Genomic DNA, 18,889 nt, shown 5'->3' with positions numbered 1-18,889 from the left:
CATCAAATTAAAAGAAATAAACATTTGAAATATATCAGTCTGTGCGTAATGAATGAATATAATATACAAGTTTCACTTTTTGAATGGAATTAGTGAAATGAATCAACTTTTTGATGATATTCTATTTATATGACCAGCACCTGTAGTTTCCAATAAAAGTCAATCCCCTTATAATTACCATTAAAATGATTAAAATTTTCACCAGGGATCAATAATAGCAAAAGAATAAAGAGAAACATTTGCCTGTCAAAAACAGCGCAGGACAACTAAAAGGTTAGATTGAATTGGTTTAATTTTTATCTCCTGACATTGCTCCACAAAACAATCGCAAAAATGAACACTTTCAATATTATTCAAACAACTAGGAAACGTACAAGCCCTCACAGTGTCCTCAGGTCTAATCAAACAAAACAGATATGTCAAACCAATGAATTCTTTAAGGCATAGAACATAATACAACATCATCTAATAATCTTTATGAGCCGTGTCTAAACAACGCTTGGAACAACATTTCAGTTATACTGTTAGCTATTTTTTATGTTACAATCATAAAGGGAACAATTGAAAAAGATGCATCCATTGCACTCCCACAGTGGGGCAAAGTATAACAGCTCACAGCCAAAGTCGCCATCACAGAGAAACAGATCTATAAAATCATGCGTGCCTGAAAGAATACAACCATCATGACTCTTTAAATCGAAGAGGAAACAAAAATAATGGAGGCCTAAGCTGTTTCCCTGCTGGCTTTGTTTATATACTGGCAGTATTTCTTAGTAGTTTAGTATTTTAGTTCAGTATTACTCCTTAAACAACTGGCTTTAATATACTTTAATATGTACACTTACAATAGAAAGCTAACGAGCTGTTACACTGTCAAGTAGGTCAGTATCTGACAGGTTATCGGTTGGATTTGATAGATTTACAGTATTGAATTCAACACAGTACAATGTCAAGGACACAAGGGCCAACTGGACAGAAAGAGGAAGAAGGTTGAAGGTTTCGGCCTCCTACGTGGGGCCTAGCACCGATCACGATGGGTCAAGCAGTCAGAATGGTACAGCACCCCTAAACTTGACAAAGGTGTGAAATGTTTAAACTTAATGATTGAACTTTGGAAAAGAAAATCTCGCATTTGCAAACGCATTATTCCGTTCCAAGCATGAAACTGATTTAGACAGAATTCATAGGCTTCAGATGTAAAATGCAAGATTCAGGGCAAAAACCCAACAGTCGAAATCTCAGCAGTACTTTCCTCCTTTTGAATAAAAGCATGTTTGTTTGCACAACGGAGCAAACGAATCCGAAACCGAGATAGACATCTAAACTGCTTGTGGTCTAGGATGAAGGCATTTCAAAGTCCAGCAGTTTTGTACAATTTCAATCAGTCTGACAAGAGACATCAGGGATACGAAATTTATTTTGTAAAGGAAAAACGTCTGCCTGCTTATTTCACTCCCAGAGAAAACACTTTACTGGTTGGGGAAAAATACAACATAGGAACAACCAGGACCGTGGATGAAGAGAGTGAACTCAAGCAAGGCTTTACAGAATACACACATTTAAAAAAAAGAAACTCAAAACCTAAATAGCGAATTCAATTTATACAAAAATGGTCCTGACACACAGCCTTCTTGTTTTCTGTAAGCTAGGAATGGATCTCCTCAGCTGGCTTTCTGTTACGGTCCTGGTGGAAGAGAGAGTCAAACCCTTGATTTAAAACTGTAGAAACTGTAAAAAAAAATATTTTTCAGTAGACATGAGAACCATTTCAGCACAGTGATTGTTAGGAAGTGTGTTCAAATGGTGTGGCCGCTACCTCGGGAGGTGGAGGTCTGACAGTAACAGGATGAGAAGACCGCCGGGGTGGGGAGCGTTTGGGCTGAGCTTGCTGCTGAACCGTGTCGTAGTACGTCACCCCGCCGTACACCTGCACCTGTGCCTGCAGAGCACATGGAACGGTAAGATTTTATTACACAACCAAACGTCTGGTGCTTTTTACAGTGTGAACTGTCAGAGCACCAGTGAAAGATGTGTAATAAGCTACAGCAATACTCGGAAGGCTTCATATGATGCAAAAATCTTGAATGAAAAAGGCTCACCTGGGGGTTGGGGTACATTGGAGGTAGCGTAGCTCCAGCAGGGTACGGGTAATTGGTGTTCCCAAAGGTCATGACACCTGGAGGGGGATAGAAGGGTGGGGGTAGCAGCTGCTGTGGAGGGGGTTGCCCAGGTGACATAGAAACGGGTGGGGCTGCATAAAGAGCAGGATTGGGCATCGGCCCACCAGATTGGTGCGGATGTAAGCCTGAAATACATAAAGTAGTGGTTATACACTGCACCCCAAAATATTCAAAAGGTTTAAAGGGGTGATATGACAGGCTGAAACTAATATTATTGTTTGTTTTAGATGTAATGCAATGTTTATACATGATTTAATTAATTGTTTCTACATATCATGCATGTTTGCCCCGCCTCTCTGAAACGCGCAGATTTTTTACAAAGCTCATCGCTCTGAAAAGCCAGGTGTGCTATGATTGGCCAGTTAACCAGTGCGTAGTGATTGGTCGAATACTGCAAGCGTGTGACGGGAATGTAACGTCTCTTACATATTTGGAACATTAGGTTCCAACGCAATTGTACTGACAGGTTCGCCCATCTTACTTGCGTATATATTTGGGCGGTCTTAGTAAACTCATACCACAAACTGACGTAGATTTGTGGGGGTGTGGTTACACGAGGCGTTTCAGGCAGGTCTGGGTGAGCATTCGCTTTTAGATAGAATGCACCTTTTGTTCCGACACTTTTGCAATTTTACATGTCTAATACATGCATGGGCAACTTATAACACACCAAAGACACGGAAAAACACGTATTCGCACCATATGACCCCTTTAAAACCAGCCGACATTCAGTAACATCACTACATACAATGAGAAATCTCCACAGGTAAGATCAAGGAATAATGCTGAATTGGATGTAAAACAGACAAAAGGAAATGAGCAGATGTCTTTTTTTTACCTGGGTGTCCAGGGTGAGTGGGGTGTGGAAGGTGCATGTCAGGCTGAACGAGCATGCCTTGAGGAGGAAGGGCTCCTGGGCTCTCCCCGTGTGTATAGATTGGTCCCTGGAAAGACACTGCAAAGAAATGACAGAGGTTGTTACCAAACATTCCATGTACTGTTTCTAAAATACCCACGTTTTCAATATTTTTGTTACAGAATATATGTTGAGGAAAGCACAGTGGCCCCTATGGGCCAAAAGGAAAACTGCACTCACTGGGTTCGTAATAATGGCCCTCCATGACTCCTATGTGCATGGGCGCAGGTTCAGGAACTGGCCTCTGGCGCTGTGATGAATACCGCTTTGCCCGACCACTACCGACACCCTAATTAAAAAAAATGTTGTACTTATGTTTACATTGACTATGGAAATTGGACCACAAATAAGAATGCCACAAATATCAAGCATGCAAGTTTTGTTTTTGTGAATGAGTTTTTGTAGGTAATTCACTCACCATATCCTCCATGTTTCCATACTGAGGAGGGCCTCCACCCATGTGCATTGAACTACGGATACCTGCAACAGACAAAACGGCTCGAAATGCAAAACCGCCCTCCATAAAATCTACAATATAGTTTACCGGATTAAAATGTCAAGTAAAAACAAGTAGTGAAAGAATTACCCCTCATCTCAGCCTGTAGGTAGGAAGGCGGGCTCTGGGCCCAGTTCTGCCCCGCCAGGCTGAGGCGGGCCAGGTCCTGATCAAGCCCCGACAGTCCACCTTGCGTTCCTGCATCGCTCTGCTCTTGCCATGACTCACCCTTTGCCGCCGTTGCCGCTTGCTGTACAGTAGATGAAGAATCATCTAATGACGCCTGCTTACCGAGGTCAGATGGCCGCGTTCTCGTCGCCCTCCGCACCAGCGAGTACGATTTCTTTTCCACCGTTCTCTCTTGAGGTGGAGATGATTCTCGCATTTGCCCTTCTGCCACAAGACCTGGGTCCTGTTTCCGTGGCGATGGAACCCTATCTCTTTCAGTCTTGTAGTGATGAGCAGTGTATGTAGTCGTCGCCAGTGGAATTTCACCCTCCTCTTCCTCGCTGTGGATGTCCTCCACCAGCAGTGCTGGGCTACGGTCAGCACGGCCGGAGTGAGAGCCACGGCCCTTGAGCCTTGGACCCCTCTCGACCTCCGCTGGCTGAGACCGCGAACCACGAGGTGGCGGGCCGTCAAGGCTGGGCTTCGGGTACCCTCTGCCTTCTGTCCTGTGCGAGGCTGTTGGGCCTCGACTGTTATGGAAACTACGGTGGGGAGGCTGAGCTGAGGTTCGTCCGGTGGGTTTGGGTCCTGCAGGGGGAGCAGTGGGTGGGCCTGATTGTAGAGTAACAGACTGAGGGGGATTGCGGTGACCAGGAGGGGGGCCCTGCCAGGTAGTACGAACAAACTTTTCGCCATCACGTTGGCGCCTAGGCTCTCGATTGGGTGAACCATGTCTGCAATAAAAGAAAAACATTATTAGTAAAGCAATTTTAGCTGGCTATAGAGCGATTATAGTTTAACTCAAGATCATTCAATTTAATGACAGCTAAATTGCTCCGCATAATAAACAGTATTGAATTTGAATCAATGTGTCACATTGTACCAATACCACTAAAGCATAAAAAACAGATGCTAAGAAAGATTAGCATCTTACCTGGGTTTTCGAGAACGGTACGACCGTCCGTCACTTGGTCCTGTGCCATTGCGTATGTCATAACCGTAAAAAGCGACAAGCTCTTCGCGGGACTTTGGCACCTGCTCCTCTTCACGGAACCTATCGTGTACCCAACGACCCTCGTCCTTCCACAACTTCCTGTGTCTCCCTTTAGGTCTGATGAGAGATGAAAACAATCGAGGTGAGAATTCTTATTAATATCCACACTTTCACACCAAGGATGTTTTAAAGAGAATCTTAAAGTGAAAAATAATCTAGTGCACATTATCGGCAAAGATATGAATGTCAACTAAAAAAAACCCTCACCTCTCTTCTTCTTGAGTCTGACCTCTGACATCATGCTCGAAAAAGAGCCCTCTTCGGGGGATGTACGCTGGATTCTTCCGGTCTTCATCGTCGTCCAGCTTCTGACTGCCTTTACTGTCCGATTTATTCTCAGGGTCCTCTGTGCTTTCCTGTAAACATTTAGGGCCGGTCTCAAGCTTAGTTTCAGCCTAAAAAGGATTTACAATTAGGAACACCAATGACAGTGTGATTTAGCAGCGCCTCAGTCCAAGCTGTGGAATTTTAGCCAGGTGGCTTTAAATCTGTCAATGGACTGTTTTAATGACTTGTTCCGTGCCAAGAAATGTTCATCTACACACAAATAAGACCAGTATGCTGCCAGAAATTGACTATGAAAAAATATGTAATGTGCAGAAGAATTCATTCATTTTAGAGCCTCTCATACCTGTCCGTCACCACTCTGCCTCTCTCCGGACAGATTTTCCTTCTCCGCTTTAACTTCTTTCACCCCTTCATCTTTCTCTTCGACCTCCAGCTCTTCTTCCGCAGGGGGGTCTGCAGCAGGTTTCGGTTCTGCGGCAGGTCGTGAGGCCTCTTCTTCACTAAAATGCTCGCCTTCCTCCTCATCTTCGCCTCCCTGGAAGGGGATTCCAGTCAAAAGAGAGCTGTGAACACGGCTCGCGAATACCATTCTTGAGGTAAGAGAACCACATTGAATACACAATTTACATTTCAAAACATTTCATACATTTTCATTCCAAACCTGTATGACTTTATCTCCTGTAGAAGATATTTTGAAGAATGTTGACAACCAACCATGGGCACCAATTGACTTCCATTGTACAGACACAACCCATCAAAGACATTTTTGTATTTTTTGAAAGTCATACAGGTTTGGAACAACATGGAGTAAATGGCGGCAGTATTTCCATTTCTTGGTGAAATATCCATTTAGGGAACAAATCAATACATTTGAAGCAGAACAGACGAATTAAGAAGAACCTTAAAAAAAAGCTTCTCTCATGAGACCAGTTAGATGTAATAATCTATAGCTAATACTAATAACCTATTTGTGTACAAGCCAATGAAACGCACAACAAATAAATGATACTTCATCTCCATTTAGAATTTGCTGGAGACAGAACGTATATTTTAACTCACTTCACTGCAAACAAGCAGCTCAGGACGCCGATAGCTGTGTGGATATATAGCTACTGGAGTATAAACTACTGCAAAATTGACATTTTTACAGTCGAACAACAGATGCCGCCCAGCCCTGACACGCAATGTAATTTACAGACTGTCTGAAAAACTCTTTTGGAAACAGCATTCTGTGCTTGTCTGGCGTAAATTAAATCCAGCTTCACGTAGGGATGCTGTAGAAAGGGTTGCTAGGACACCGAACAAAGTGGAACATCAGCAGGCTGGACTGCACCGAATAAACCTGGTGAGCTGAGAAGTACAGCAGCATTCAATTCCATTCTGCTACCCGGAGGCTACAAAACAGCCATATTCTCCAATACGTCCTAATTACCCAACAATGTGCCTTGTAATCATCAAACTGCTACTTACATAAGAAGCAAATGTCTCAATGGTGTGTCATGCGTCTACTAAAATTAGACGAGGACCACAGATGCACTAACAGCATGGGGCGATGCATTGGCAGTACTCATAATTCCACAAGAGATTCGTGCAAAATCACAACCTGAGCATTTCTGACAATTCAACCTCCAAACTACGTCCAACATTAAATCACAGCATCTCTTTAAGCCAAGCACAGTTCCCATCAGCTGCTGGTCATTGATAAATGTATCTCCTTTGATCACTATTAAGGAGACAGACAGCCCAGTCTAGACCTGCACGGATTCACCAAAGCATTTTTATTCTCAGAACGGATTGATTTCCCAACAAAGCCCTTAAACCGTGTCGCCATAGAGACTTACCTCAGTGTGTGATCCATTCTCCTCCAGATCAGCACTGTCATAGTCTGATAGCACAGCTGAGGAAAGAGCCACACAAATCAGCCTTTAATGCAAGTCTGTTCCCATTACCAAGAATAACATCCAGCTACGAACCGAATGCAGCAAGAGTGACAGCTCATCTTATTTCGATGGAGAATAAATGTATTGCCAATGTCGAAAGGTACTCACCTTCGCCTACGCCGTCTTCACTTTCCTAAAGAGAACGAAATCAGAATCAAATGCATGTATCCATACGTTACGAACATGCTCCAGAAACAACTCTTAAATAATTTAAGGGCGTTTACAAGACAAATACAAGACTCAAAACAACAGACAAATGTATACAGAAGTCAATATAATTTCTGTTCTCCTGACATTGCAGAATATGACAGATCAAAGCAACGTACTGATCAGGCGCTACCACAAAAACTTAATTTTAAGCATTTTGTGTTGGGTAAACAAGAGAGACAAAACACGCAGAGCTGGGGGTGCCTCCAGGACCAGGATGGAAAACCACGGAGTTAAATGATGGAGGCAAGAAATCTTAAGGTCAAAAATCTAAAACATATATTCAACGACAACGTCACATATCCACGTGGGTCTGTATAACAGAAAGAAAAAGGCGTCTATAATGCGCAGTTATTGTCATTTTGCATATTTCAATATTTGTCTTGCGTGCACGATGCCGACACTAAGATTTAATCACACTTCTACGTTTGGCTCACGTCCGGAGTCGCTTTAAAAAGTAGCAAACGATCATTTACGGACACTGTTTACCGCACACACTCAGATTGGCCCAGATTATAAAAGCAGATTTATAGTCACACACTCACACACTCCGACACACAGTCGCTTTTGGGGACGACGCGCTCCACTGGCGCTTCCACCGGCTCGGGATCTCTTCCGCGAGCCTTCCTACCGGCCGAAGAGGATCTCCCGCTCTCGGATCCCGAGGCAGACTCATCCTCCTCCTCGCTGTCCTGTGAGACGCGCCGTCTCCGTCGCCGCCGGTCCGCCATCTTAACTCTCAAGGAAGGGAAAGCGGATGTGCGCGGGGAATTGTGGGGGTTCGGGAGTGCGTCATATCCCGCCTGTTTTCGCTCCGCGTCAGAGGAGACGCGCGTCGGTAAATTACGTGTGGAAAGGAGTTACGTAAGGGACGTTTCTTTCGAGGTTTTGTTTAAATCGTTTTACAATGCTGATCTGAATAGCATTTGTAAGTTGCTAGTGACAGCACGATGTAAATGATAAAACATGTTGAAGAACTGGTTTTCTTTTTGTGTTTATTTTTTTATTAAAAATTAAATGTAATAATGAATATATTGTATTTTTGTTAATGAATACATTAACAAATGCCCATGGTAAGTTACTGTCTGTTATCATCAATGTGCCATGCATACTGTAAGGGAAGATTAACATGCTATTTTAATGTCTTACACAAAAATGTAAAACCCCTAAACATATTTATGTCTTTCTTTTTCTATTGAGACAAAGCTGACTGCCAGATAGATACAGTATATCAGCATATTGTTTAATTCAATTCATTGGCTTTAAAAGTCTAGAAAATCTAAATTAATGATTTTAATTCCTTAGTCGGTATTAAAGATATCTGTATTCACCAAAAGCATTGTACATTGATTGTAGAAATCATCTGGTAACTGCTACCATTTTGTTTATAATGCTTTTGGAAAACGCAGCCAACGTCAGTTATAATCCATTTTATTTTTGTTTGCCATCAAACATTCATTTAAAACAGACAGAAAAACAATGCATCCCGTTTCTCAACTTGTTTTAATATTTGAAAATTTCTTTAGCTTTAAATATCTTACACATTTTTTAACAGAGCTTTCTGTTACAATAAATGCTGCTTCAATGACTTTCAACCATGTTCAATTTTTTTTATGACTGAGCAACCCGACCGCAACTGACAAAAAAAATGTATTTCTGCAACCATGGTTTAATATATATAGCAGATGGGTTATGGTAAAAGCTTTGGTCCATATTGCTAAAGTTAATCGCGAGATATAACGTAAGCATGACCACGTGAGTGTTACAATCAACACTGTAGAGGCCACCATGACCATGGATGAAAGACTTTTTCTCAGACATTACAAAACCGTTTCTTATAGATGCCAAGCCGGGGCAATATCCAAGCCAGCCCACAATCTGCCTCAAAATATTCAAAGTGCAATCTAGTGATTAAGTCCAAGAAGAGATAAGAGTACATGGCCAAGATTTTGCTTCAACACACAGGGCGTATAAATGAAGCGGATTCCTGTTGACTCTGTGGTGAGAGGTGCGTGTCATCACTGCTTTGCATATGAAGATGGTTTCATTTGCGACACCTCCGATGTGGCGTCCTTTTCTTGATCACCTCACTGCGGCAGCGGCTACGTTCCTCCACCAATGGCAACTCAAAATTTCTGAGTAAATAAACACGGACACATTAAACAAATTTTAGTGTAAAATATATTTACAAATTTGATCCTTATTATTCAGTATTAAAAAAATTAACTCACTCCTCTTTTAGGTTAGGGATAGGTTTTCCACAAGCCACCGTTGGCAAGAAGGGTGTTACCATAATAGACTCCACTAAGGAAACACAAAAAAAGCACATCAGACTGTTATTGTAGACCGCTGTTAGGCAACTCTTATCAATTCTCATCTGATATCAATTCTTTCCAGGTACACTTGACATACCATCTTCAGGATTTGGATGTAAGGAGCACCGCTCTTGTTCACTCTCCTGAACCACCTTCCTTTTATTCATCCTCTGCTGTAGACGCTGAAACATCCTCTGCTCACGAATACGCTGGATATCCCACCTGACATAGAGGATGAAACAAAATAAAAACCAAGGTCAGGAAAATGTTAAGATAGAACTTAAAAGCAAACTAAGAACTGATGTTTTTTTTAGAATTTAACAATCATCTATCTAATATGGACATTTTTGTATATCACAGTCACCTAACATAAAATACTATAAACTACATGCAGTCAAAAATCACCTTTTTCTTCTCTTTTCATCAAGTTCAAGCTTTGAGTGCCGCTTCAAAAAGACACTGTCATCCAGACACTGTACAAAATAAAAACAGATCTCAGATAAAAGCATTCACTTCAGTCACTGCGTACAGGATTGCATCTTGTGTCTTTCTAACCTCAGGGATGTCCGAGGCCTCTTTCTGCCCCAGAGGCTCTATGATGCTCTCTCGCCAGGACGGAACTGCGCACAAGTAGCAATGATACACTTCAATAATGGGCACATCTTAAATCCATCAACAGAGAAACAACAGAAGTTGATTCCCATGAACTGAACACACCTGGAACGGTGTCCTCGTGCACGGGGGAAGAGTCTCCCCATGGCGACGGAGGTGGCTGATGGCAACGACACGTCTCAGTGGTTGTCATGTAAGGCTGGTCCTCCGCCTGTGATCCAGAGCAACTCACGTCCTGAGGTTCCTCTTTTGGAGATGGGCCCTCCTGGGGTGGTGGTGATGGTGGTGGTGACTTGGCCTGTCCACGTCTCGTCCTGCCCTTCCTGGAGTCCTGGAAAAGTAACCTCCTTGAGGGAGTAAGGATGTAGAAAAACATTTGTTTACACAAAAGGTTGTTATTATATCTATGCAAAATGCTGTCTAATCTGATCATTTTGATGTAAACCTTTTCGTGTCTCTTCCTGCTCTGTCACAGCGCTCTTGTTTTGGGGCGTCAACCCGCTTCTCCTGCTGGCCCTCATTTGAGGAGGCCGTCTTCGCCTCAGACTCTTTTCGACGAGGCGTCTGAGAGGGACGAGAATCTCCATCTTTTCTCACCGTCTGTAGTCTGTGTTCCATGCGTTCAATCCGTGCCATTAGCTATACAAACGCAAAGTGCATTACTTAGGCCGCATTTACACTGCAGTTCTTGATGCTCAATTCCTTTTTTGTGACTATATCAGATTTTTTTGACGACCCGTTTACATCTTCTTTTAAAAGTGACACATATCCGATATCTGCATTTACTCTGCACATGGCGAAACAACCCGAGGTAGACGTACTGACCAAAAAAAAGTAAAAACGTCATTCCACTGTCGCTTATTTAATTGCCTTTTCATACAGAGATCTCAGAAAATGAACGCATAATGTGTCCCAGGATTTGTAATGTAATGTCATGTGCATATTTTTTAATCGTGAATGTAGGGCTGTCAAGGTGACGGAATTTCCCTTGCTGTGTTTTTAGGTGGCTCAATAGTGCGGTTTGCTTTTATTGCCGCTTCTTTTTATATTTAGCCAAATAAGGCTAAATAAGCTATATTGTTTGGATTATTATTATGTAGCATATATTGTTGGGTAACACTTTAGTATAGGGACCAATTCTCACTATTAACTAGTTGCTTATTAGATGCCTAACAACTACCTTACTAACTATTAATAAGCAACAAATTTGTAGTTTACTGAGGCAAAAGTCATAGTTAATGGTTTATTAATACCGAGAATTGGACCTTAAAATAAAGTGTGACCTATTGTTGTTGTTTCTTTACTTGAATACCTTTTACTTATATATTTATTGGTAAATGCAGAACAATGACAATAAGAACGAAAAGAATGAAAGGTTCTGAGAGAAGGATTAAGCTCAGCCAGTTTACGAAGATAAATATGAACTGTCAAATGAAAATAAAAGCAAATTTTTACAGAGCCTCAATACAAATTATAACGGAAAGCAGTGGAGTCTTGAAGTAAAAATGAGCTGGTATTTTTGCAACTGCAATATAAAAGGCACAGGATATTACAGCAGCGCATTTTTCATTTATATGATTTACAAAAAAATGTGAGCTCAAAAATGACTTAATCGTTAATGTTTTTTAAAGTCTGAGAAAGTTTTTTATCATTTAGATTTTTTGAACAAGCTCATGCAGACCGAACGAAAAACCGCTTAATAAAAGACAATACATAGACACTTAGGTCGGTGTATGATCATAATGTTCATGTTGTTTATAATGTTTTTGTTGAGGAATAAATCAGTAAATGCTTGGTCAAGTGAAGCCTGTTAAAAGTAAAGCGGGTGTCTGCAGAGAAACTCACACTTCTACGTTGCGTGGAACAGGTAATTGTTTTAAAGGTTGGTGAGTGATCAAATTTATTAAAGCGATTTGTATTTTTGTGTTGATAATGGCAATTGTATAGCAATTTTCCGGGATCATCGCTCTGCTTGAAAGGAATTAATGATGTACAACTCACAATGACGGGTAAATATCCGATCTGTCTGCTTACATGGCAGACGCAACTGCACGTATCCGATTCATATCAGATTTATTTCCACATACGATTGAGGCCTGAAACCGATCTGTAAATATCGGAATCCATGTGCTTTTTTCCTGCTTACACGGTCATGGGTCATATCCGATCTGTGCCACATCGGAATTGGGTCACTTGATACATGCGGTGTAAATGCGGCCTTAGTGACTTCCGGGAAATCTTTAAAACAAACTGATGACACTTTAAAACAAATGTAAATTGGACTCATCATTCAAAAAAACAGCAGCCTACCATGTTTTTTTCAGCCTTGAGATCATCGATCTCTTTGTTCTTGTTGTGAAGTTGCTTTTGCTGCTGCTCGATCAGTTCCAGTTGCAGCAGCAGGATCTGTCGGATGCAGCTGGTCTGCGTGTCCACGAGTCCGGAGCCTTTTCTCACATTCCAACGCTTCCCATCAGGGCTGTTTTCTGGTGAAGGGACAGCCACTCCGTCTCTCCGCTGGCTGCTGCCATTTGATGCCATGGGATCCATCTTTTCCACGTGGTTGTGATTGGCCGGACAAAACAGTGATTTGCTCTTAACCGGGGAACCTTCGGCCCCCATCTGCTTGGTAGATGGGAGTGTCAAGAACCCCAGTGTCTCCCAGTTCTCCTCTTGTCTGTGGCCTCCTGCTGAAGATGGGTCGGGACAGGACGATGCACTCTGATGGCTGAACTTTGCTTTGCGTAGGTGCTGATGATTTGCACTGTTGTGGATTGTGCTCAGGCTTGCGTCCAGTCTGTGTCCTTCACTTGTGAACACAGTGGATCGCATAGTCATTGCGACCTCCTCCAAATGGAGATTTAGGGGGGTTTACAAATACCCACCTCTGCAGATGAGGGGGATTTGTGGCAGTCTGGATATGTGCTTCTGATATTCTTTTTCTATAGCCATTCTGGAGGAAAAGACACAATGTTATTGAAGTTATAGTAGCTCACCATGCTCAGTAAGGTGTCTAAAACCTTACATTTGATGCAAATTTAAAACTGAGGAGCGGAGTGGAACAGATTTCTGTTAACTGTTGTTGTAGAGCTGCTTTGAACATATAAAGTGTAAGGACTGTTCCATATGAAACCACATATGGAAGCCAAGTTGTCATGTCTGCCCATATTGTCAAAACAATGCATATAAATAAGATACGCATATACGCATGTCTGCGCCTCTTTCCTTTTCTTTAGCATGCAGCGTAGCTATAAATGCACCACAAGTGACATGCATAATGTTTACTTCTTCGGAGATGACATCGTCTGTGATTGTGTATATGAAAAGCAACTAGTATTTTTCCGTTCGATAGCAGTACGTCGGGCGTGCACCAACTATCGGCTTCATTATTTTTAGAAGCAGCGCGGCGGCCACCATTTTACATCTATTGCAAAACAATGACAGTCGTTTTCACCAGTTCCTTCGACTGCACTGGAGAGACGATGGCGCCATTTTAAGTCATGTTACCATGCTGAATATATAAATACCGAAGGGACAACATTGCAACTCCAATTCGTTCATCGTCACTTTGAATCGACAAGCTATTTAAATATCCGTATCCCCCTCCCGAACTCACCTATCGCCTTCCTTTGGACGACTTTCGGATTTGGTCTGAATGTGCGAACACAGCGCGTGCGCGTTGTCCTGCGTGAAAGGAAAGGACGCTGAAATCGCGACTCGCGCAGCGCTGTTTGCGTTATGACATCACGTGGCAATGTATTGCGCATTTCTACTATTAAAGTTTTGCATTATGTCAAATATTAAAGCATATGGACAAAGTGTTCGAGTCCACAGGGCGTATACAATAAATGTCTTTATTAGCTCAAAATGTTAAAGGTACAGTTTCACAAATACATAAATGCAGTAAAAACCTACTGAGGAGTTCTGGTGGCTGATATGTTGGAAATGCATTTTGTCAGCAATTTAAACACAACTTGGCATTGAAATAAATGTGCTAGATTTATATGAACACTGATTCGAACATTTTTGTATACGCTAACAATTCTTGAGAGGTTGTAGTGTAAAATAAGATTGCAAAATTAAGACAATTTACCAATGGTGTATAAAGCTGTTTATGTATAAAATATTTTAAAGAAAAATAGAATGTCACACTCACTTACAGTGTCAATACAGAATTATTTCTGTAAATGTAAACAAATCATTATCTGTATTCCAGGTACGAGTGCAAGTAAACAGATAAATCACGTGTTTAAAAAAGCTTGCCCTTGAAATGTGAGATACCATACTGATGTCAAGGTAGTTATCCAGGCTAAGGTGAGTCACAGTACATGTGTAGGTGTGCTTTCGTCTATGCTCTTCAGCTCCGATCTCCACGCTCTTCCCCATCTGGTACGTCCCATCAGCATTAGGTAGCACTCCTCCACCTTTGACCCGTTCCTCATTTACCTGCTGGCCGTCCTGAAGCAGGGACATGTTAATGTGTCGAGGGTAAAAACCAGTTGCCAGGCAGGTAACCTGAACTACACCCGTGTCACTGTAAGAGTGTTCAATCACTCTCACTCTTGGTTTTACTGTCAGGGAAAATAACGACCGATAAGCAAGAAACACATTATGGGTTCATGCTTTATAGCTGTGCAGTCATATTTTTCCAGCAACGCAAGTTTCTAACTCTTGCCATCACCCATTTTTTCTCCTTTTTTAGATATTTCTTGAGCTGGCTAATGCACAGAGGTGAAGGTGAGCATGCAACCATGCGTCGTACTCCAACTGTGCCGAACTCTTTATCACAGGCCATTTCCACTGAGTTTGCTGGTCACCCTGAATTTCATAGTGTCTCTCGAAGCCTCTTTCCCCATCAAAGGCTTCCAGGGTCATCATTCTGCCAGTACCAGGCTCATCTCTGAGAAGCTCACATCCCACCAGATCTGCTGCACGTGAAGGCCTTAGAAAGAAGTACAGAATTTTACATGCACGTGTATATAATTATATTTTCTATTTGTGTTGTAATATTTATATTTAGAGTTAAAACGCTAAAGCCCTAACTAATGCTGTTGTACACAAGATAATAAAACAAGGCCTTTAGAGAGTAAGTAACTACTGTGAACTCTGGAAATGGGACAGAAACATCTCCAGTCAAGAACGTAGCAAAGATTCACAATCAGGGCTGGACTGGGAAGAAAAATCGGCCTTGGCATTTTTAGTTCCTCATCGGCCCTCCATCGAATCTGTCGACAGGGGGGGCATACGTGTCTTTTGCATTCGTGTTGCGTGCATTCGCATTTATAATACTTCCGTCTAAGCGGCCAACGCCTCGGTTACGGCCCCATACGATAGCGGCAATCGCGTCCGTTACGGCCCTATACGTTAGTGGCCACCGCCTCCGTTCCGGCCCCATACGTTAGCTGTAGGGATGGGCGATATGGCCCTAAAACTCTATCACGATAATTCCTGGTATTTGTTGCGATAACGATAAAAAATGACGATATATCCATAACGCCATCCACCGCTGTTTGTTGCGTCAAGTGATAGTAGCTGCATGTAGTCTAGACCCTCAGAAAAACAAATATTATCAAAAAGTAAAACTTACCCCAAATCAAACAGGCTCCTAAAATATACCTACAGTATTTTTATAAATATAAAATATAATAGTGAGATTCGACTTCAAAAGGTTGTAGTAAAGAAAAGTTAAATGAACTAAAGCTCAATAAACACATCATGTCATACCTAAAACTGTATATATTCTATTGTTGGGTGGAAATGATCGATCGCATCATGCTGTCAATCACTCTCTCTTGAACTGTGTGAACCTTTTCTTCTCATAGCTACATACACTGAATCTGTCTATGACTCGCGCTACAGAAAGAGAACAGAAAAATGCGGATAAAAGAAATCTAATTAAATAATCCATGCTTTTATATGCACTCATATACTTATATGCGCTCATAAACGTATTTAAAATAACGTAATACAAACTCGTATTTGTTCTGTATGTAAACAGGCAGCAGTTCTGTGCGCGCTGTGTCGCTATGAAAGCACATGTGGGTGCGAGCTGCGCATGGGACGCTCCGTTCATCCTGTATATAACAGACAAGAAATCGTATTAAACAATTTGCGCACGCGCGCATAACATCTAACGAATGTTTAAATAAATACTTTTAGCCAAACTAAATGTTGTGGTGTAAAGTATTATGACTATCAACGAATACTTAACAAATGAATTAAATAAAATGAAAGTGAAACTAAACATTAACTCTGATGCATCTACAGTGCAAACCTAAACGAGATTTAGAGCTCGTCTTTTAGTGCAAACTCTTTCTCAGCTTCATGTCCGCCCTCCGCTATACCGTTTTCGCTTCACATATAAGCTGTGAATGGGTCTCACAAAGAAATACGTCATCAACTAGAATTTATCGTTTATATCGCGGGAAGACTAATTCCTATCGTGTGGGGAATTTCTACCGGTATATCGCAAACGATATAATATCGCCCATCCCTAGTTAGCGGCCCACCAGGAAACCGCCGGTATGCCAGATGGCCAGTCCGCCCCTGTCCACAACGAATGGGAGCCTGCAAGATTAGAGTTCAATTAAGTTCCCGCTCTTCAACACATTTTAATTAAATTTGTTCAATTTGTTGGCTGTTAAAGGTAATTTTTGGAATGTAGGGTATGCAGATTAAAACCTAGTGTTTCTGTAAAAACTGTATTCTTGGTGCTTAACGTTAATGTTACCTGAGTCAGAAAACACAGGGGTTGAGAGTATGCATACTGCAGCGATCAAATGCAACATGATTATTTTAAACATATAACATGATGTGGATTTTTAACAGAGGCATTAAACACACTTTCGATTCTAGATCTCAACATGCCTCTAATATCGGGAAGGCAAGACGGTCAAAACATGCAACAGGCAAAACATCCTGTCTTGCGAGGATTCAGTTCGTCGGACTCGGAATCACGCATTGCTCAAATAAATAATACTTTGCGGTTCACCTTAAAGGAACAGTTCACTCGAAAATGAAAGTTCTGTCTTCCTTTACTCACCATTGCTGTTCCAAATCTATATTTGGAAGAATGCTTGTAACCAAAAAAGCACTAATGTTGCAGACAATTTACTTCACTACCAAACAGTAAGATTTTTCATATCTTAATTTTACCCTAAGCACAAACAGAACTGTAATTTCCAGACTTGACCACTAGAATGTGCTATTTGAACTGATAAAGCTGTTCTCAATATTTCAAAAGCATGGGCACTAAATACATAGCATATATGGCTCTCGAAGATTTTTGAGTGCGTGAAAAAGTGTAAACAGTGTGCGTATGACTCACGATATTCAAGATAAAAGTGAGTATCGACTCACTTTTATCTTGGGAGGGATAGGCTATTGATAAAACCTGTCAGACTTGTGCCAGACAAAGCTACATGCGTTGTATTTGTAACAACCTGCAAGCATCTATACAGCTGTGCCTTATAACAATTGGCAGAACACCGGCATAGGAACAGAAATCACATTCACAACCCCTTGACGCGGGTTTTGTTTCTCCGGACTAATAGATGTTTACACTAGTCTAGTGGATGACCGATGCTTTCCACGAAAATAGAGCGCCGTGTCGACGCCCACTTTAGTGTTCCACTTCCAGAGCTGACGTTGTAACAGCGCCCCCGCACGTGGACCAGCCTGGTGACCATGCGCATCCGCAGCAGTGACGACACTCCCCTAACACGCTCCTGTGCGTGCTGCAATGTCCTCGGAGCTGGACCACTCACATGGCGCACGGGGACCGTGATCAGAAAAAGAGGTACGCATTTTCATCTGTACCGCATCAATGAAAGATGCCTCCATTACCGTTTGTTATATTTGCTTTGTAAGTCTACACCGCAATTGTTGCAGAAACGAATAGTTCTGTATCTATTTGATGTATTTATCAGGTTTAATGTATTGGAGTGCGCACTGGATGTTAATGTAAACTACTCTAAAAGCTGCTAGAAACATATGACATTGGAATTGCCATTTTGCATACTTGGTTATATCATTGATGTTGAGTTTTGTTGTTTTTAAACCAGCAATGAGACACAGGTGCTGTATCTCATTAAGTCACGCGGACAGTAGGTTATAAGCTCAAGTGACCTAGATAAATACTGAACTAGTTTGGTTCTAAGTTTTTATTTAGCGAATTTATATATCCCGGTGGGTTTTAACAACCACAGAATGCCCACCAGAGACCACCCATCAAATTGTTGCTATTTAATTAAACTACTTTAAAAACTCATCATCGCGTATTCATTCCGATGTTTTATGTGGATACATTGAAACAGTTGTGCTGACCAAGAAATAGTAATGTACATATCTTCAGGGCATTAAGATAGGTTTAGCCTTTAGTGTTGCCAAAGAGAAAAAAAACTCAATGATGGGAATGTGATCGTGTGCCATGCCAATACTTCCTCACGTTGTCGAGCACGGACAACAAAGCGGACAAATAACACATGAAGTAATAGAAAAATAGTTAGGATATTCAGAGTTCTGTGCCACTGAGATTACCACATTATAAATTGATGAGCATCACTAATAGGACAAGTCTGGAGAGTCGATACTAGTAAAGACTTTTGTAGGGATAGTCCCCCCCACCAAAAAAACCTGTCATCATTTACTCATAACCAAACAGGTCTTGGCCACCATTGACTACCATAGTAGGAAAATTACTTTACAATCTTTT

At 41.6% G+C, this 18,889-nt stretch overlaps 3 protein-coding genes across 4 annotated transcripts; all 3 read right to left on the bottom strand.

Moving 5' to 3' along the window:
- Positions 1–274: 274 nt before the first annotated feature.
- On the bottom strand, positions 275–8,010 carry casc3 (casc3 exon junction complex subunit). 2 transcript variants are annotated; one of them, XM_057345849.1, is made up of 13 exons: positions 7,795–8,010; positions 7,151–7,175; positions 6,944–6,999; positions 5,446–5,637; positions 5,022–5,170; positions 4,695–4,871; positions 3,683–4,494; positions 3,515–3,576; positions 3,277–3,385; positions 3,019–3,135; positions 2,100–2,305; positions 1,817–1,939; positions 275–1,728 (listed from the first exon to the last, which is right to left on the bottom strand). In XM_057345849.1, exons 1-13 carry the CDS (start codon positions 7,978–7,980, stop codon positions 1,714–1,716), a joined length of 2,229 nt encoding a protein of 742 aa, XP_057201832.1. In that variant the 5' UTR covers positions 7,981–8,010; the 3' UTR covers positions 275–1,713. The 2 variants fall into 2 exon arrangements, with proteins under 2 accessions (XP_057201832.1, XP_057201831.1); XM_057345848.1 differs by having other exon boundaries at positions 275–1,684.
- Positions 8,011–8,735: 725 nt separating this feature from the next.
- Positions 8,736–13,924, bottom strand: msl1a (MSL complex subunit 1a). Its single transcript, XM_057345850.1, has 9 exons — positions 13,793–13,924; positions 12,487–13,129; positions 10,622–10,815; positions 10,282–10,523; positions 10,120–10,184; positions 9,970–10,037; positions 9,662–9,786; positions 9,481–9,553; positions 8,736–9,384 (listed from the first exon to the last, which is right to left on the bottom strand). The coding sequence occupies exons 2-9, from the start codon at positions 13,012–13,014 to the stop codon at positions 9,294–9,296; spliced, it is 1,386 nt and encodes a 461-aa protein (XP_057201833.1). The 5' UTR covers positions 13,015–13,129; positions 13,793–13,924; the 3' UTR covers positions 8,736–9,293.
- A 129-nt stretch (positions 13,925–14,053) lies between these two features.
- On the bottom strand, positions 14,054–18,018 carry LOC130561261 (major histocompatibility complex class I-related gene protein). The gene is given in 5 exon segments (XM_057345467.1): positions 14,054–14,747; positions 14,833–14,910; positions 14,913–15,101; positions 15,104–15,118; positions 17,943–18,018. Coding segments are annotated over 5 exon segments (765 nt in total). The 3' UTR covers positions 14,054–14,340.
- Between the last annotated feature and the right edge of the window lie 871 nt (positions 18,019–18,889).

This window comes from Triplophysa rosa, linkage group LG11 (assembly GCF_024868665.1).
Source record: "Triplophysa rosa linkage group LG11, Trosa_1v2, whole genome shotgun sequence".
NCBI classification, from domain to species: Eukaryota; Metazoa; Chordata; class Actinopteri; order Cypriniformes; family Nemacheilidae; genus Triplophysa; species Triplophysa rosa.
Note: the sequence above shows the minus strand (reverse complement) of the source record. Positions and strands in the feature narration are given on the sequence as shown.